At 38.1% G+C, this 21,438-nt stretch overlaps 1 protein-coding gene across 2 annotated transcripts in view; it reads left to right on the top strand.

The window, feature by feature from the left end:
• The window catches only part of OLFM2 (olfactomedin 2), a 184,795-nt gene that overhangs the window by 86,117 nt on the left and 77,240 nt on the right, over positions 1-21,438 (top strand). The window contains exon 1 of one of the 2 annotated variants that reach the window (XM_072399649.1): positions 18,202-18,519. The exons of the other annotated variant lie outside the window; for it this stretch is intronic. Coding sequence (XP_072255750.1) covers positions 18,391-18,519 — 129 coding nt within the window. The 5' untranslated portion in view covers positions 18,202-18,390. Of the gene's footprint in view, positions 1-18,201; positions 18,520-21,438 lie in introns of those variants that run through there. 2 annotated transcript variants of the gene reach the window in all.

Genomic DNA, 21,438 nt, shown 5'->3' with positions numbered 1-21,438 from the left:
GACTCCCTTTGTTTCTGCTCATTCCTTAGCTAATTACTTATAACAGTTGTCAGATATACCGCTCTCATTTCAACTGAATTATCCAGGGAAACAATTATGTGTTTTAAAGGGGCTCTCCGATGCCGGCTGGGAAGTCGTCTATTCTATTGTTAATGCGGCATCAAAGATTCCCCAGGTGTCCCGTACTGTTAATGTGAAATGTACATATCTTGTCTTTGACGTGTTTGATATGGCTGCATTTGATGTATCGTTACATGCATGGAGCAGTGCTATTTCTAATTGTAAAACAGCTTCATTTAACAGCAGCCAAATACTTATGCACTTGTGTAGGACTGGGATTTGGGGTTACCAGTTCCTGTTTGTTGTCAATAACAAAGTGGGTAATAGAGCCCCAGTGAAATTCAGTTTAAATAGACTGTGTGTAATCAGGGGCCTCTCTGCAAACGTCCGACAACCCCTTACTATCCGCACCACACCCCTCCAATCAGCAGGTAGCATGAGCTTCCCTGATTGGAGAACCCTATCTGTGATTCAGTAAGTGGTGTGTCTGAAATCTGCCGAGAGACCTCTGCTTACATATATAGGTGTGTTCTTTTCTGCAGCATGCTGGCAGTGAATAGGCATTTTATGGAGGCTGTTTGATTTCTAAAGAAAATGTGTATGCCTTTTTGGATGCATTTGCAATGTTTTTTGGTGATTTCAACTATAAATTGAATTAAGCTTTAATTTTAAACTTTTTTTTTAAAAACATAGAGGCGGCCAATTCTGATGCTGGTTGCATTGCTACTATGCTGAGCCAATGAGGCTGATTTATTAAATCTCTCTAAGGCTGGAGAGTATACACCTTTATCATGGAACATGTCCGATGACATTCAGATGTAGTGACAAGGTGTTAGCATTTGCTCTGCGTATGTGCACCTCTAGGTGCTACCACTAGGTGAACACCTTCATTGGCCATTACACCAGCCAATAAAATGCTCACGGTTGATCTTTATATTCATGATTGAAATAATTATTGCTTAGAATAAAAAGTACTAGAGAAGATTGACGTTAAAAAAAAACTTTGGTTAGCTAAATAGACTTTTAATTCAACCAGAAGCGAACCATTTCAACTTAAATCCGAACAATAATCCTGAGCATCTTAGATTGTACCCCCCCTCACTTATTGTCTTATTTTATCCAAAACTGATTAATGGAGTTCCCCTTTACTCCTTAAATATTCAACATTTACAGATTTTGTTTGCGTCTGAGCATGTCATTGATCTATTCCTGAAATTAAGAAGTGCGTTCATCTGTAGGATTGTGCTGGACTGTTAAGTGGTGGTTGGGGGGGGGTGCATAGAAGTGCAAATATTAATGTTCCCATAATTGTGTGTATTCACATGCACCTTAAGCCTGTATCATTCACTCAATGTTTAACATCTAATTTAGCTTTAAAAGACCTTAATAAAAAACATTGAGGGTCTAAAGAGCAATTTTATTAAAGTTTGCTAGATTAGGGATATGCCTATGGATTATAAAGCTATAAAACAAACTTTCAAGTATAACAATATAACTGAAAATGAATGTACACGTACCGCTACAGTGGAAACCAATCAAATTTTACATTGACAAAAGTCACGTCAGGGAAATGTTAATTCTGACTGGTTGCTGTTGGTCATTGAACTTTGCACACTGCTCTGTGCAATAACTTGGTTATTTTGCAGGTAGGTTTAAATCTGTTTATTGCAATAAGTAATTCAAATTGTGGTGGTTCACATAAAATGTTATCTAAGTCAGTGCTCAACCCAGAAATTTTTTTAAGCTGGGTGGCAAGAAATTCTAGGCGGGTGGTGGCCCCTGCATTGTGAGCCAACTCTTCAGTAACCACCCAAAAACAGCCGGGTGGTTACTGGAAATTGCCAGGCGGTGTACCCAACTAAAAGGGGCTGGGGAGAACACTGTAAGTAAAGTATATATGAAAATGCGGATATTATTCAGTTAAGTAACTTCATACATTGGGCCTGACTTATTAAAGCTCTCCAAGGCTAGTGAGGATACACTTTCATCAGTAAAGCTGGGTGATCCAGCAAACCTGGAATGGTCCTGGATTGAAAACATTTGCTAACTAATAGCAAATGCATTTTAAGACATCTATTGCAGGTTTGCCAGATCATTCAACTGATGAAAGTATATCCTCCCCAGCCTTAGGGAGCTTTAATAAATCAGGCTCACTAAGACTTAACTCACCATCTCCATCAATGTCCAAACCAGAAGGGTTTCTCCATCACTGATCACAATACCCATCAAGATTGCAATGTGTTGGCTAACAAAAGAGCAATTTCTGTTAAAGAATTCCCAGCTGTATTTTAGTGGTTTCACTGCTGGTGGAATCCCCAGTGTGACTCACTGACAAGTTGGTCGCTATCAATCAAAGTCATGGAGAGGTCAGTGCTCTTTAAGTAAAGGGACACCATGAATTGGCGACCATCGGAAAAATTTCCAAGCAAAGAAGCCTGTGAGCTAATATTCTTTAGCTGTTCCTTTCTCAATCCCCCGCTGTCCTAGGAAGGGAAGACGCATGTATTTTTAAAGAGGACAATCTCTTCTCTTCACGCACCATACTGTTCAAGCATAATGTTTAAGTCATTTATAATATAAAATATCCATTAAGGTCTATAAAGTTTCTGTGTTGTAACCAAGCATATGACTGGAATATAAATTATCTATAGATAAGAGAGAGATAGGGATGGTGAGAGAGAAGGCGAATTTATTGACTAAAGGCGAGAAATCGTCTGAGCATTTGGAAGAAAAGACCCCAATTTACTGAGAATGGGTTAAAGTAAACCATATAAAAAGTTTTTGAACTTCTATTATAGATATTATAGATATATTTGACGAATAAAGACAAATTTTGAATTTTTTTTAGAGAGGAAAAAAAAAGTATGCAAAAACGTAAGCAATTCAGCAAAACACAAAGAAAATAAGTCTAAAAAAGTATTTAAACTACTATCATAGATGGGTTCAAATAAGCAATGTAATCAATGTTCTAAAAAAGCTCTGTACATGGTTTAACTACACTACACTAGGACTTGGGACTATAGAGAAAAATTGAAAAAGTATTGGAACATGTAAATGAGATAAGACATTGGAGGTGCCTATGGTAATATACAGTCTTTCTTGGATCTACTGGACCCAACTGGAGGGTACTACTGGAGGATCCACTGCAGCGTATACAAGTCCAGGCTCCAGCTGCCATGTTTTCTAGGACTTGGGACTATAAAGAAAATCTGATAAATGATTGGAACATGTAAATGAGATAAGACATTGGAGGTGCCTATGGTATTATACAGTCTTTCTTGGGCCTACTGGTCGCAACTGGAGGGTACGACTGGAGGGTCTACTGGAGGGCATGGAAGCCCAGGCAGCAGCTGCCATAAATTCTAGGCTCTGGAGTAGATCTGATAAGGGACTGGATTGTATAAATGAGGCAAGACATTAGAAGTGTCTATGGTATTATGTTGCCTTTCTTGGGTCCCCTGGACCCAACTTGAGCGTACTATTGGAGGGTGCTACTGGAGAGTATAGAAATCCTGGCAGCAGATGTCATGAATTCTAGGACCTTGGGGTCTGGAGTAAATCTCATCTAAATCTACTAAGTGATTGGAACTTGTAATGAGATAAAACATTGGAGTTGTTCATGTTATAATACAGTCTTTCTTGGGTTGGGTTGGTTCACGGATATGTGATGGGTCACCACAGAATTGAGTACCCTAATATGGCTAAGAGTGGAATCAGTGGATGAGTGGTGAGTGACTATGACCAACAAGCTAGACATCTATGGGAAACATGAGCGCGTGTGAGCCATGGGTCAAAAGAAATAACATAGACACGCTCTGAGCTCTACTCTACAGAGACTGCAATACCGAGTGAAACCTGGGGACTTTTCCGGAAAAATATCCTAATACACAACAGAACTGATGTTTTCTCCAACATCTGCTTTAAACAGTTTCTGTACACATATGATTATTTAAATTTGAAAATGCTTAGAAATCAGTCCGCTGTTTTGAATTATAATTATTATTTTATTACCAATATGTTAGATTTTCACTTTTCTGCTTTACAAATGGGAAAACATTAAGAATTATGACTGAATGGAAACAAATGTGTTTACTGTTGGTGCTTGTTTTGTTTATTATACGGCCATTGATATTTGTCTTTGTTTGGCTTTCCTGACATTATAGTAATAATTCTTTTTCAGATCCAAATACAATAATGATTTTGTTTGTGTTCTCATAGTAAAAAGAGACCCTGTCACTAACAGGTCAGCAGAAAAATCAAGCATTTAATTGCATTTTTTCCCCCTTTCCATAAATTATTATTCTCTTGATAGAAAAGTTTACTGCTCCGGGAAGAGTCAACTTCCAAGCACAGCCCATCTCTACCTGTATGTTATTGCTTCCTGTTTTTTGGAAATGTTTCTAATGTTTTTTGTAGCAGGAGAGGAGTGAAGGAGAATGTTAGAGAAGTTTTTCCTTACCTTTTTAACATAGGGGTAAGCCTTGAAATAATTTTCAGGTCTTCAGGGAATCCCTTATATAATTACTATATCTAAAGCTCACAGTATATTAGTACTGTGGCCAATGGGAAGAATGTCACCCTTACAGGTAGCCAAAAAGATCATTGGTGTCACTTACACTGACCTGAGAGTCTCTGTTCATTGATAAAACTCCTGAGATGTAACTCGAGTGTGGCTCGGGGTAAAAAAACTGCTGATAGCAGTAACCCCGAGCCACACTTGGGGTAGCTAAAAAATAAAGAGTTACCTGGTCCTATCGGTGTACTCCCGTGTCCTGCCCATCCAAACCCATCCTCTTCCTCGTCCTTTTCCTTCGATCTGTTCCCCGGCAAGTGCGCTGACCGCTGACGTTCTCAGGAGTTACCGGTGACGTTGGTGCATGCATCGTTGTGTGCAGGAGCTTGGCAGGAATTTCAAATTATTTTGTACTGGATTCCATTACAAAATAACTGTATTGAATCCAATACAAAGTAATCATTTTATATATATTATGCTACTGTACAGTTATATTACAGGTTTCATTATTTTTGATTTATTTATGCACCCTTGTTTTAATAGAGTTTTGTGTTTTTTATTTAAAGTTTAATATTAAATTATTACATTTATTAAATATTGTACATATTTTGGTGAGTAATGCCTAAAAATTACAGGCCTACAATGTAAAATAAATTTTCATTAAGGACAATGTACCGCTTTTATTCATATAAATCCGGACAGAAATGAACTGCCCAGGAGGTTAAGGAACTCATAGCAACCTCTGGAGGAACCCTAGGGTTCCATGGAATCCCATTTGAGAAAATGCTATTGAGTATCAATTGAATGGCAGCTGTGAGTCTGCTGGGGATGCTGAATTCACATCCAAGATGGCAGCACCCAGCAGCAGTCTCTGGGCTTTTTGATGTCTACACATGGAAGGCAATTACTGGTATGCTTATATCTTATGGAAAGTTTGTTCTTAAAGTGGTCTGGTGGTGACATGATCTCTTTAGGCATCCCAGATGTAGTAGATAGAAGGGGATGTAAAAGAGGGGCACTATATTGATCCTGACACTTTTTAGGAAATGGGTATACCTAGCTAAACATATCACCTGTTTGAAAGCTACAAAATGGTGTCTCCATCTAAACCAAGTCTAATTAAAGTCTATCCATAGCCTAAATAGTTAAAAAAGGAGGTAAAAACCCTGTTGACTTTTATTGCTGTATTTTCTCCAAATTGGTAGACTTCAATTTACTTGGCATATGGCCATTATCACAAAAAATTAAGGTATACTCATACATAACCTATTCCTTCACTTCCTGCCTACTAGAAACGTCGTCCCCCGGAACTGGAAGTGAAAGAATGTCTCCAACAGTGCCCAAGTGAAAAAAAACTTTTCAGGAGTTGCAATTCTACTGCACTCTATACTAAATAAATTACCTGTTTTGTCTTCAAACACATTTTAGCATTTAAACAATTACTAAATAAAGAGAAAAAAGTAAAGGCTAAATAGTAAATTGTGTATTGTAAATATTCCAAGTGTTTAATATTAACAAGTATAAAATCATTGATAGCTATTGTTCAAGACCTATTATCAAGTCATGGGGTATGAATCAATTAACTAGACAGAATATGTCTATACAGTGATCTGTTATAGGACATCTTGTAACCCGACGCGTTTCACCTAATTGACTTCCTCAGGGGTGTGTAGAAGATGTGGTCACACCAAATAGTCTTCTTACATTTTACCATTTATTTGATCTTGACTACAGTTTGATTCCCCCACTTCCTTAATGTTTATAGATGGGAAAAAATAAATGCAGAATTAAGAATGGAACTAGCTAACATGTACACAGGGTTTGATGAATCCAATAATAAAATAACGTTGTCAATATAAAAAATCTTGTTAATAGGACAGGAAGTAAAGGAATTTATCCAATGGCGGCCCCCTCAACACCAAAATAAGTTTTCCCCAGCTTTGACATTGGATGTGCCGTAAATCAGAATGGATGGTTCTCTTTATGGTTCATGTTTATAGATGGAATAAATAAATGCTTACATTAAGAAGAGAACTACTCAGCATGTACATGGAGTTTGCTTATTCCACTTTAATGCACCAATTCACTGGCGTCATGTCCGGCTGGAACGTTTCTTTAAGTCAGCGAAGTTCTGGTTCACACTCAAGACATAAAATGCGTCCAGCTGTGTTTTCCGCTTGGAGCACCTTGGAGAGGCCGTTAATCCTTTTATGTATACATATTATCTTGGCATTTTCAAAACTGTTACATAATCAGTAGGCAAAGACAAATTTAATTATTGGGAAATGGTACGTTTGAGGAAATCTTCTGACCAAAGTTGTCACATTGAAAAGTAAAAAACAACAAAAAAAGAAATGTAATTAATATATTGAAGACATTAATTGGTATTGTAAAGGAAACAGTGAGCGTAGGGCTTTAGTAAACCGCAGAGCTTGCTGGGAAAGTTCTTTAGGAATATTATTTAAAGCACAGCTGTCATAAATGCATCAGAAGACGATAAAGGCATAGGAACATTAAATTAGTGATAGATGCTGTTTGCAAATATAATTAGGTCACTGTCTTGCCTAATGGTGTTCTGGTTATCAGAAGATTGAAATCGGGTTTTAAAACTAAACCCCAGACAGACAGCTAAATGTACAGATGAAATGAGAGCTGTTTGATCTTGATTACTATTTATTCAGTCCCGAGATTTTCTCTGCTGCATTCCAAGGACACTTACAGGTCTTGTCCCTCCTATAAACTGTAACTGGGCAGTGAAAAGTGAAGCAGCAGATTGATCAGCTCATCCCAGTCACTGTACGCTTTAATTATATGGGCATTTTTATTTCACTTTTTTGGTGCATTATGCTGTTGCTCCTTCTCAAGTCTCAGCTTTGCTATACAGGGACTGTAAAAGGCTAACACCAAGCTAAATTTTAGAACATATACCGTTTTAAAAAGAATGTATAATCAATACAAAGCTACAGTGATCTGTGTATTTAATCCCCTTGAGCTTTAAGGCGAATTTAAATATATTCAATTTAATGTGCAATTAGGTAACCTGTGGTGTGACACCTTTTTATGGTCTCTATTTGCTCGGTCATGTGATTGCGCTCTGACCTGGTGATAGGTCACTTTGAAGCCAAGCATTGCATTATGGGAGGTGGGAGGGGGAGTTCAGTGGTTTATGACTATGGCATCAGACCCGGGAACTTTATGTATCATCACATTATTTTTATCTTTTCAGGAAAACATGCAAATATAATTACATATGCAAATAATATTTATCTCTTATGTGTTCCCTTATGTCTGTATAGGCGTTTAAAGTATTTACAACAAGTGTGCTTTAAACACGGTCACAAAAACATTCCCAGGGTTCTATGCTGCCAAGCCGAACCACCAAACTTGTTTTTCTGTACTTGCTGTTTTCTTTACAATAACAATTTTGGTTTTTAACTTACTAATTGCATGTTTCTTTTTTTTAATGTGATGACTCTTCAGCAGCTTTTCAAAAAGTTTAGCTTCTTAAAGTTTGCTAATTGATTATGTAACAGTTTTAAATGCCAAGATAATATTTATACTCAAAGGCATTAACAGCCCCGTCATAGGTAAATTGCAGGCAAAAGTTATTTATTGGAAATCAGCATTTACAACTTAGACAATTAAGGAAGAACCCCTTTTATTTTTGTAAATTCAATGAGATAATTACCTAAATTGTGTCCCTTGCATTACTTCTTTTTCATCACTAGATGTCCATAGTTTGATAGCCACAGTCATTTCAACCACTTTCTCAGCACAGGCTGTCATGGACCTGCCTACTGGGCGGAGTCATGACACAACTTAGGCTTAGAGTACTATGGTATTAAATAACACACACATATCATTATACATCAGGTCATCATACATCATTCTTGTTTTCAGCTATAGGATGATCATAGGCAAGGAGAGGTTTCCCTGACAAAATAGATTGAAGGCACCAAGCAATGGGTCAAATCCCAACTTGTAACATGAAGGAAAGAGATCAGCTCCCTCACTTTTTTAGAATATTAATGGGAGTTTACTTTTGTCTACAGAGAATATTACAGTTGTCAAAAATCTTTCCATGGTGAAGCTGATCCTCGCCTCCTTACCCCACCGGGTAAATCCAAATGGGCCAATGATTTCTGAGCATCCCAATGGGCCATCATATCCAGAGTGTAATTGGGACATTTGCAGGAACTACAACTGATGGGACTAGGATCATTGGTGAGCAAAATACCTGATTTCTGGTTCTCAGAAAGCCATGGACTGGGCCACTACTTCTACAGAAAATTATTCTTGTATTCTTGAATACAAAGTTATGGTTCTGATTTTCTTTCCATTATCAATCTTCCAAGAAATTGAACTCTCCATACATTCTATAGGTTTTAGAGTTGCTTGACACCTTTCATTTGGTAGTATGCATATCTTGGCGAGGGCATCATCTGATCTGCCAGTACTTGTCTGGGGTTCCTTTGGGCATTCTGGTTTCCTCCCACATTCCAAAAAACATACTAGTAGGTTAATTAGCCTTTTTCCCCATATTGGTCACCTTCCTTCCCAAAAGAATAACCTTAGACTATGTTATGGGCAATAGACTATGGCTATTGTAGGGATAATTAATTGTAGCTCTATTGATATTGGAATGACTATGGACTTTCTAGAATAGCTCATCAATTTTCACACCATTTTTTAATCAAGCCCAATCATACACTATATAAGTTATGTTGTCCATATACTAAGTGTGTTTGTCAATATTGTTAATTTGCGTGATGGAAGTTAGGGCTTCAATGCCAGTAGGGTTCTGTAAATGCAATGATTGTCCCTGCCCTTGCAAGCAATGTAAGTTTTCTGCATTTCAAGATGATGGCTTCCTAAAAGTTGGTGTTACTGGCATATATATCAGTATGTCTTGCTATTCAGCTGGGACATTTTGTCTTATATCTCATATATATATATATATATATATATATATATGAATTTGTAAACAAAATACAAAACTTTAGGCTTCCCTAGGACATAAAACAGTATTTTACTGCTTCTTTTCAATTCTTATACTGTATCTCGTGTAATAGTGAGCATGATTTCCTTTCTAGATTGTAGGTTACTGACTATAAGGCTTCAGCAGAAGGAACAATAACCTGATTGCTGCCATTTTTTAAAATTTATAAAAATGTATCTTACTGAAAGCAAATGCATGCTCCTAGTATATTCTAAAAGTGTAGCAGAATGATTTCTGAAGTGAATAGCCTGGTTCTGCTAACTGCATACTGCTGATTGCAGCTTGGAAAACGCTTTGCCAGTTTGGTAACAAATCCATAGTTCCTGACCTGTGATGTTGACAATCTTTCTCCTCTACAAACCCTAGTTGTACTGATTATTATAATTGTAAGGGTTCTGAGGTTAATCATTAGAAAATAGTTTTTCCATGTGTTCTGGGGCCACTCATCTCCAGAATACACTTTACGCAGAACGTGCAAGAATTGTGTTTATTACTAATAATTGATCTATCCTAAATATATGATCACCTTGCATGTTCTGCTTTAAAAAGACAGAAGCTAAGAGTTGCAATTATAAACTTTCTGAGATATAAGCAGCCGGTTAGTAATTCATTCCACATAAGTCTACCCGTAGGTGAAATATCAGCTGGGAATGCTGTCTATTAATATGATTGACTGAAAGCTCTCTAACTGTAGAGATCCAATATAAAACAACTGACATGAGCAGACAGGAGACAGGAATATAACACATTTTAATCTAAAAATGTTATTAAAAAAACAGTGACAGCTGTTTAACTGATTGTGTACTGATCATGGTCTGCTGCACTAATTGCCATGATAGCGTTGGAAAATTCTCCGACATTTCACCTCGTTTTACCTCCCTTTTCTCCCTCTACACTTCTTTGATGTTTCAATACTTTTCCTTCAGGCGATTGACATTAGTGCATAGAACTCTACCTATCAGAGCTGCCAGCTGTCCAGATGTATGCAATGTTGGTAATAAAAGCAGGCTATTTGAGGTTGTCTGTAAAATCTCTACAATGTTTACAAAAAAGAATTTTATGAGTCCAAAAATACGGATTCCAAAATATATCCAGCTAAATCCAAACATAAGTGAATCCAGCACGGGATTAGAGTAGATGCAACTAACGAAATGTTTAGCTTTCTAAATCACCATGTATAATAAAAATGATTGTATAAATGACTTGTTTTCACCTTTTTTATCTTTGCTTTTTGAATTCACACCTGATTCATTAAAGCTCCCCAAGATTGAAAAAGGTAGACTATCATAGGAGAACTTTGATGATTCAGCAAACGTAGAATGGATCTGGTCTAGGATTGTAATAATAGCAAATGGTTTTCAGAAAGTGGGCTATGCCTCGGCCAATGTGTTAAAATAATCATTTGTAGCCTCCATTGGAAGCCCATATGGCAGGGTGATAACAAAGTTTCATAATGGGGAGATATGCACAGGGTGTTGCCACCCCATAACAGGAATTGGTTGAACAATGACCATTGTAGAAATTATTTTAAAGGACCTTCCCATTCCAAAACAATTAAAATTTTTTAAAGCACATTGAAGATATGGGTAAACATTGCATGTACTCCTACTATGCCCCTTAAAACCACTTGCATACAACCTGCCAGGTCCTGGGGAATCTCTTCTATACCTATCGACAGCTTACTGTATATTAGTGTGGTAGTCAGTAGGAAGAATGCCTCTAACATTGCTAGATATTGGGAAGAATGTCACCCTTACATATAGCCAATAAGATCATTGGTGTTGCTAAAACTGACCTGAGAAGCACAAATTGCTCATTGTTCAAGGACCCTCCAGCAACCTCTGGAGGAGGTTGAGAAACCCTGATCTATATAGAAATCACATAACTGTGTTCTTAGTACAGGGACTGTATCTCCAAGGATAGCGGATTTTTGGGCAGGTTTCTCTCCTTTAGTGTACATACGTAGAATGAATGTTGCTGGAAACAATCTTCCAGTGACAAATAAATGGATGAGCTCTGTACACATAGTGCACTGTACGCAATTGATATGCATAGCGGTCGGTCCTGAACGGTCGTTCATTGATCCGCCAGAATGGATAAGTGAATAATGTCTTTATGGGACTTGTGTCAGATTTTCATCCAAAATGGACATTACCATTTGTCTCTGGCGAAACATATTCGATGTGTGTACGAAGCCTTAGCCATTTACCTCTCTATCTTCCTGAAGATCTCTATGCATATACGGGGCAGCAGGGTGTCACCTTTTGATGTCACAGGAGCTACAGATACACTTTGGCTTTGACCAACACCCTATAGGTCCGTCCAATGCAAAAAGGACGCAACCTGGCAACGTTAGAGAGTTGGCTTCCATAGGAAGAACATACCAGGAAGCTCTCCATAGTGAAGATGTATAATATTTGGGCCTTCCTAAGGTGTACATCCAATCAGTGTTTTGACTTTTGTATAGAGTATGGAAGGCCTAAACCATCATCAGGTTATTTTTCCCCTTCACTTTCTGTCCTAAACACACAAAAAATGAAAGGAAACCTTCCGAAAGTGAGCAAATTTTTTTCTTACCTATTGCTCTGATGGTCAAAATGTTGGCTTTCCCCTCACTTTCTACCTGTTTAGATAGATAAAGTAATGAATCACCCCAGCAAGGACACAGAAGGCAATAAAAACTTGACAGAGGGTAAAAGCCCTCACTACTTTATCCAAAACTAAATGGTCTTCACATACACATTATGAACTAAAAATTGTCTTCACATACACATTATGAATTATGAACAAATAAAAGCATGCAAAATACTACGTAGGGGGAAAAAAAAGAATGCACACTGGCAATTTTTATTTTGTGGGTTACCATACACATTAACATGTTACTTTTAAATCAGATTTTAGTAAGATTATCAATAAAAAAATGTTACTAATAAAACATTCCAACCAAGAACATAATTGAACCTGTAAAATGTTACGCTCAGCTGGTAATCTAAGCAAACTATATTGTAAAAAATAGTTTCTATTTCACTTAATAGGATTGAAAAGATTCATCTGAGCTTGAATTTTGCTAAAATTCTCCATAACAGACCACAATGCTGAGCCTATTTTCTAGATTTAGAGTCTTGAGGAAATCAATAGGATTAAGCAGCATGGATTCCTCTTATCTGGGATGGGTTTACATGTCGCAATGCATTAATCATGTATTGTGCACAGGGAATAATGAAAATTAACAATAGGCAGGCAGGTGTCTCCTTGACATGTAAGGTTACATCTTCCAATTTTTTTTGTAGATGGTGAACCTGGCACTGTTTCTTGCCAGTGTTAACCCCGTTTTATATATGTGGTTACTCCTTTCATCCAACAGACCATCGTCCTATAGGGAATAGGGAAGATTTGGCTATGCCACATGAACATTTGCCAAAAAAATCATCAAAAGAAGTAACAAATGCTTTTCACAGCCATGGGCATATTTTATTGCTTGGTGGGGCAGCCCCATCCTTACCCAAGCAGTGTACATGGCAGCATATTGGAACATGGTTACCTATAACAGAGTATAACAGAAATGTGCAGAAAAAACCCTCAAACCAGCCAACTCCCCAAAAACTTACTTGGCTTTCCAAATTCAGCACCAATCTGTCTACTGCATTTGACCAGTAAAATTCTACTGCTAGGCTGCCTGTACAAAAATGTATCATAGAGAAAGTAGAATGTTGCTACCAATCATATCTACGGTACGGTATTGCATGCAACCTTCTATCAGGAGAAGAAGTAAGGTTTGGATGGTTCAGCTCAGGTGGTGTAAGGAACTTACCCGCCCTGCGAGCCCGCGGTGTCCCTGGGGTTCCCAGCCACAGAGGGGGATGCCACAGTAGCAGGCAGCATGGCCGAGGCTGCTGCCCTGCTCGCAGCTTGTCTGTCTCTACAGGCGGAGGGATCCGCCCTGGCCAAATTACTGTTCAGCCAGGCAGCAGCCCTTTGGATGTGGTTCCTGCTCCCAGCACTCCTTTGCAAGTGCAAAGTAGTGCACGTCCTAGGGGTACTGTGGGAAGAGGTGCGCGTGTCACCATGCGTCCCTCTTGTACCCCCCGAGGGCGTGGCACTCGGCTGCCTCGCCCCAGGGCGGGACATAGTTAGTTTGAATTCCCTGCGGCCAATCAGCCGCAGGGGATTTACTCAGTCTCCCATCAGACAGTGCTAGGTGGCGCAAGGTGATTGGTCATCCTGGCCATTTAAGGAGAGCCTGTCCATTACACCATTGCCCGCTATAGCCTCTGTTACCACAGTGTGCTTGGGTGTCTTTGTGTACTTTAAACTTATCTGCTTGTCATCTCCTCAGTGACCTGGTCTGAAACTAACTCTGATTGAACTCTGCCAGCCCTGACCTCGGATTGTTATTGACTATTCTGCCTGCTGCCAGCCCTGACCTCGGATTGTTACTGACCTGCATTTGCCTTATACTCCTGTACCTCGCTTGATTGAATTTAACCCTTGCTGTGTTGTACCATTTTGAATAAACCTGATTCAAGGATATCTGGAGTTGTTTGGTTTGTGTGCCCAGGCGCATTACAGGTGGTAAAAAGAGATAGTAGGCTTTTTTGGGTTGGTGTGCAAAGTTCAAGGTGGACTCTAGGAGAGCTTCTAGTATCTGTAAGATACCAAGAATGAAAATAGGACCTCAAAAGGTGTAACTTGAGTTATACGTGCATAAATTACATTATCATTGGCTTCTCAGAGGTGGACCTGAAAGACACCTCACCTAGAAGAAGACTGGGAGAAAATGTCAGGGGCTGTAGGTAGAGCATTAAGGGGTTTGTGCAGACATCGCATCGGTAGAGGAGGACACACTGGAGATTATGTGTGCCATATGTGCAGGAAGGATATTCATACTTTCTTACTATGGAAATCCTTCAGGGCATTTCATTCTGCTACTAAGTTTCTTATTTTATATTGCTATATTACATGAGGTCTAACAAGTATATTGTAGACATGAAGATTAATTTGTTATAAATTTTAAGAAAAAGTAAACCTATAAAATTGAGCTAATTCCTCCAAGTGGTTGAGTGCGACTGGGGAGAGAGCCGTTATCTCTGCATGAGCTCCACTTTTTTAAGTCTGCCTCTAAATGCTTACCCTCTTTCTGCTGCATATACAGTACCTGTCTTCACCTGTGCTTACCCACAAAAAAGACAAAATGATTTTCAATATGGAGGTACATGTCACCACTTCACTCCCCATTCCTCTGTGTGGTTATGTGGGACCAGGGGGAAAGTCCTTATATTTGTCTAAACTTCAAATTTTGGAGTCTACCTGTAAATGCCCATCCAACTTTCTGCTGAATATTCCTTCCTTTATTTTTTCCCACTATTTACCCACAGCCAAAAACATAAGTTACATTATTGAGGACTATGTCACCACTCATTTCTCCATGTGGTTGTGTGGGACCGGGGAGAGAATCTTTAACTCTGCAAGAGATCCAGTTTGTGGAGTCTGCCTGTGCTCCCTCCTTTCTGCTGTAAATTTCTATTTTCACTTCCCCCACTGTTTGCATGGAAAAAAATACTGAATGGTTCTTATTATAGAAGAACATATCACCACTCCACCTCCGATTCCTTCACGTGGTTGTGTAGGACCGGGGAGAGAGTCCTTATCTATGCATGAGCTCCAATTAGACTGATATGAAGCCTATAGGGACTTTGCTTTGCTTTGTTGATAAAAAGAACATCTTAGAAGCAAAAGAAAGATGCATATGCACAGCTTTGGTGGTTGAGGAAAATAATACAATTTTACCTGTTGCTTCGCCTTATATATCACAGGTTCATTTTAAATGCAACAAGCCAAGAAATGTTGGTAAAGACACAAACCTTTTTACAAATTACCAGCTTATGTTCGGTTTGTTATAACATTTGAGTTTGAGAAATCCCTGTTCTGAAATCTGAATCTCATTGCTAAATTCAGGTGGGTTTCCTTTTTTTCTGAGATTTCACGGTCTGTATGTATTCAAAATTAGATCACTGGGATATCAGAAATCCTGTTGTCTCAAGCAGCCTTGTGGAGATATAGAGGGCTGATGTAGATCATTATCTTTGCTGAGATACAGCACGTCCCAATACAAAATGTAGACAGAAGTACACAGCCTTTACAGCTTATTTACTTTTTTTTGGATTGTACCTAAAGAGACCCCGTTGCCTTACCCATGCCGGGCAAAGAGACAATGAGGCTGATTTACCGATGAGATGAATATTTTCACACACTAGATGTGTGATTATTCACTTATCTAAACATGTGAAAGAGAAAATAATCAAGAATATGCTTTTTTACTAAAGTGATAATTATTGTGTGAAAAGCCTAAACTATTTTGGTAAATGAGCATCATTATATCCTTAAAGATCCCAATCTCTTACGCCCACCTTACCCATGTTCCTTAACAATGTTTACTTTATAATCAAAATATTTAGTACTTCTGAGTATAGCAGAATATGTGACCTCATCCCCCTCATTATCACATGACACACTCCCCCACTCCACCACTGCATTATTAAATTCAATGCCAGCTGTAAATTAGGAAGGTATGGCGAGGGAGCCCAAGCAAGTGGAGTTTTTTGAATATTTGGGAAAATACATTATACATTTTCTCTGCATAGGCAATATGACAATGTCTCTTCACAGGAAACTTTTGTTTTAAAGAAATAAGTGTCCATGTAAGGACCTTCCAAATCAGCAGAGTGTTGTGTATCACCTACCATTTTCAGAAGGAGGTCAGCAATAGCACTTTCCATATTTCTGGCTTGAAGACTTACTTTTCCTTACTGCTGGGGAAAACCTTGTGAGAGATATGTTTTCTGTATTAAAGAAAATTCGGAGCTGTCCATGGTGCTGAATTGTAGAATGGCTTTCTGAGAACTGCAAAGTGCATTGTAAATTGGTATGACCCACAGCAACCAGTTAATTAATTTATTACCAACCTGCTTACCCTGAGTTTATGTCTGATTGATTGCACTTATTATCATAGGTATGGGGTTTGTACTGCTTGGTTATAATTATACGGAGGGTCTTTTCATTATTTATTGAAATTAAAAAGTAAAGTGTGAAAAAGTGTGGACAGACTTATGGGTGGATGAGAGAATGAAGGATAAATAGAAAAACATATTATAGATAAACTAGGATCAGATAATAAAGATACACAGATAAAATATTAATAAAATAGAAGATAGAAAGACATATTCTTCTACGTGAACAGTGAAGAATCTTTTAGACCTTTGCATAGGAGAAAATGAGATATATATTAAATAGATAGAATGGATGATAGATATTGATAGATATATAGATATTGATATGTTGGGCAGCAGGTCAAAGAGCCAGTTCTCCAGCTGTGTCTTCCTAGCCCTTGGCTAAAAGATGTATAACAGAGGAAAAACAAGAGAGAACAAGAGACCTATTAGGTTATAAGTAGAGGGGGAGGGAGAGGTATCTGCCTGAGTCTTTTAGACCTTTGGATAGACAAGACATTGATAAATAGTTAAAGAAATGGAATAAATGACAGATAGATAGATAGATAGATAGATAGATAGATAGATAGATGGACATTAATATATTGGTAGAAGGTCAAATAGCGTTTCTCCTGTTGTGTCTTCCTGGTCACATAGCTAAAAGATAGGTATCAGGTGAAAAGAATAAGAGCATAATACATATATTTGGGTATAAATAGAGGGGAAAGAGAGGTATCTGTCTTCTAGACCTTTGGGTAGACAAGGCATATATAAATAGTTAAATAGGTAGCATGGAAAGATAGACAGATAGATAGATAGATAGATAGATAGATAGATAGATAGATAGATAGATAGATAGAAGATAGATAGATAGATAGATAGATAGAGGGATAGATAGATAGATAGATAGATAGATAGATAGATAGATAGATAGATAGATAGATAGATATTGATAATGAGTCTTAGTTTTAGACTGTATAGAAACTTGGATAGGTTTCTATACAGTCTGGATGGATGGATGGATGGATATAGGTAGATACATATTGATATGTTGGCCAGCAGGTCAAAGGGCCCTTCTCCAGCTGTGTTTTCCTAGTTCCTTGGCTAAAAAATATGTAGCAGTAGAAATAAAAAGAGAACAAGACAGATAATAGGTTTTAGGTAGAGGTGAGGAAGAGGTATCTGTCTAGTCTTTTAGAATAAACGAGGCATAGATTAATAGTCAATCAGGTGAATAGATAGCTAGATAGATAGATAGATAGATAGATAGATAGATAGATAGATAGGCAGGCCATTCTCCGGTGATTTTTCTAGTCCCATGCAGTAGGTCGAAATATCGAAAGGTACATATTTGGTACTAAATGAGAGAGGGAGAAAGGAGCTTCTGTCTAAGTCTTTTAGATATCAGACATAGATAAACAGTTAAGCAAGTAGAACGGCAGAGAAAAAAAATTGATAGATAGATAGATAGATAGATAGATAGATAGATAGATGATAATCTTGTAGCTGGGTCTTCCCAGTCCTGTGGCTTCCCAGGCAGGGACATTAGGAGGGAGGGATGGGAGGGAGAAGCAGAGCAGGGAGGCAGAGAGGAGGGAGCAGTTCTCCTTTTCTCTCTCTCTATCATCCTCCTTTCACTCTGTACCCAGGTTTGACTCAGGCAGGAGCTGCAGTGCAGCCGTGCTATCCCCCCCTCCCTCCATCAAAGGGGCATTTCCATGCCTGCCTGAGCTTGGCACTCACACGCAAAGGGACACCCACCTATGAGCTCCAGGAGAGGAGGGTGGCAGTGAAGATGCCAACCCTATGAGCATGGTGTCCTCGGTGGCACAATGACGGTTCCCTTATTGAAAATCGGGGCCGTGCTCAGCACTATGGCAATGGTCACCAACTGGATGTCACAGACATTGCCATCACTTGTGGGTCTCAACGGCACCAGAGCTGGTACTTCTGAGAAAATTGTGAGTTCTTGTCCCCAGCTTTCTTATTTCTCTCAATACTGCTACTGCAAAGTTGGGTAAAACATTGAGTGTCACACCTGTTAGCTATAGAAATAGATGGGGCTCTATAGATGTTCTGTACCTTGTGTGTGTGCTGTGTGTCTCAATATCAAAAGTCTATCTCTATTTGGGATGTATTTGTTGTTATTATCTAATTTGACCTCTCTAGACTTATTTCTACCTACTTATTTTCTACCTTCGTATCTACCTAGGCAATTAAATGCACCGATAAATTACATTTTCTAAAAATTGTCAACCTTCGTGCTTACTATGTAAAATGACTGAAACCGAAATAATAATAATAATTATGGCTTAAAATTCATTAGCTTTTCTTATTTTAGCATGAAATTGTATTTTACTGTCTGTGTCAAGTGAATATTCTGCGTTACGGTGAGATTTAATTATTGATCATACGCCGTGCTGGGTCTATGTTACATGTATTTAATGCATATTCACACGCGCTTGATAATGGGTTTGCATGTAGACAGATGTATCGCCATCGTTAATGATAATATTTGTTTATTTAATTTCATTGCATTGATGAACAATTAAAAGAATGTGAAATGATGTTTATTCCAGAATTAAATTGCTGGTTGCATATACATATAGATATTGATGAGGTTTGGTATCCTTTCTACAGATGAGACTGTTTGTCTAGCTGTCAGCATAGACCAGCTGTACCGTATAATTCACAGCTATAAGAGCTGCAAGCACAATTAGACAGCCTGAGATTGATGGCTGTGCTCAAGAGGTGACAATCGAGAACCTACCAGATGCCTATGACCGTCTGATCATAAGTAGTTCACTTCATGAAAGGTTTATCATAGGAAAGAAATATATATGTTACAGTCAATGGATGGGATGAAGAATTGGTTCACTTTTCTCTTGTCACTGTATCATCCGACTATACTCTCCCTTACCTGTCACAATCATTTTCCACCTTTATTAATTTCTGTCAAATTTAATTAAGTTCCCCCTCTCCGTCTTGTTTTCCCAATGTCTACTACCCACCTTCTTTCTTTCCACTCCTTCATTTGACATCAGTCATCAATATTCTTAAAATTTCTCTTCTTTCCAACTCTCCTTTTATTTCCTCCTCCTTGGCCGTCACTGTTTCATGCTTTACAAATAATAAGGGGATTAAAGTAGTTCAGTGGTTTAACACCAACAAATTAACTTGTGGATTTTCTTGTGGTTAGTAGGTCAATTTGCCTTTAAGAAAGATTAAAGTAACCTCTTAATGCTTAGTTAATTAAATACAGCAATGGATGGATCAGAGCAGAGATATGAGATCATGAAGTAGAGATTCATAGTCTAGGAAACGTAAAAGAAGATGAGATTCATAAAGGATTTTTGATATTGTTTTTGTTAGGAAGGTTTAATTGGTAGAATGACCTACTGATTTGTGATATGTTTGAGTGGATTCAGCACCAAGCCACTCCTTTCTGTCTACAAAGCCAAATAACGAGCAGAAGAGTCTCACTCCGATTCATTTCAAGTAATAGAAACAAACAGAACATTCTGAATCCTAGGTGAGATTCTTTTGGCAAGTAGGCGGAGTTGTTACTAAGTCTTGCCCCCCAACCGGTGCATAAGTAATTCATTATGCATTCATGTGAAATCTAATTTTTAGGTGGACTAAATCAGTTAAGTTTTTGCAATAAAAAGAAGAAAGTATTGATTTTGTAAGCCGAGAGCAGTCACCATCCATTATGTTTCCATATTCCATACACTAATTTCATTTGGTGTAGTTGGAATATATCTACTCAAGAAAATGGTGGCAGTTTGCACAGAATTTACTACTTAACAGGATTAACTGGTATATAGTTACTTCCCTATGACAACATTGAAATGATGAATCTGAACAAGATGTACCATGTGCCATTAGGGTGTTCACAACCAGTTGCACATTTGGTTATTTGGTTCTTCAGACACATTGCTCACTGCAACAAGATTACATTGATATTTACTCAGTCCAGGATTTAATTATAAGGCTTAGTAAATATCAGCTTTAAAAGCAATGATATGCTGTAGGTTACCAATGACATCCAATGAGAGAATGGCCAATTGTGGTTAGGTGTATTCACAATAATGACTGCCGACCTCTAATCACATGCTATTGGTTACTAAATATTCATCTCTGCCTCCCCTAAATACCCCTAAAGTGTGATTTATGAGCAACCTATCAGATTTTTTTTATATAACCTGTACTTGGAAAATTAAATTTGAAATCCAGGCAGTCTGTTCAGTCCTAAGATTTGCATGGCTCCCACACGTATCACAGACCTGTCTGCCAGGACAGTAGACCCTCTGCTTAATTTAAGTGACATCTATGGTCTTGTACCTCCTCCAGCATGTGAGTGGACAGTGCAAAGAAAAGCAGATGTCTAATGATCTCATATCTCTACCACCTTACTTCCTCCTTATTCCAATATATCTCTGGTTGTAGCAATATAACTGAATGGCTTCTTAGCTCTGCAAATGTAAGCTCTGGTGTACAATGTCTGACTCAGATACTTACACTACTTGTATTAAAAATACATTTAATGATACATTAATAAATAGAAATCTGCACTAATATCTGTTTTAAAGCTGTATGTGGTTGAGTTTTAAACAAGCAAGACTAGATGCTGTAGAAGACAGGTCCTCTTTTCCTTGCTTTCACAGCAGTCAGTCTCTCGTTCTCCCTCCTAGTCCTTTGATATAAGTCTAGCTACAAGTGCAAGTATATAATTGCAGTGGAATCCATATTTCTTATCTGCTGTCTGTGCGGCAGTCATTTCATGAATGCCATTTTGTGGCTGGAGTGCATGTAGTGAAGAATGCAACCTATCAATTCAAAGGGAACTATCGACAGTACTAACGGACATTAAAGAGCAG

The sequence above is a fragment of the Pyxicephalus adspersus genome, chromosome 2 (genome assembly GCF_032062135.1).
Source record: "Pyxicephalus adspersus chromosome 2, UCB_Pads_2.0, whole genome shotgun sequence".
Taxonomy (NCBI): domain Eukaryota; kingdom Metazoa; phylum Chordata; class Amphibia; order Anura; family Pyxicephalidae; genus Pyxicephalus; species Pyxicephalus adspersus.
Note: the sequence above shows the minus strand (reverse complement) of the source record. Positions and strands in the feature narration are given on the sequence as shown.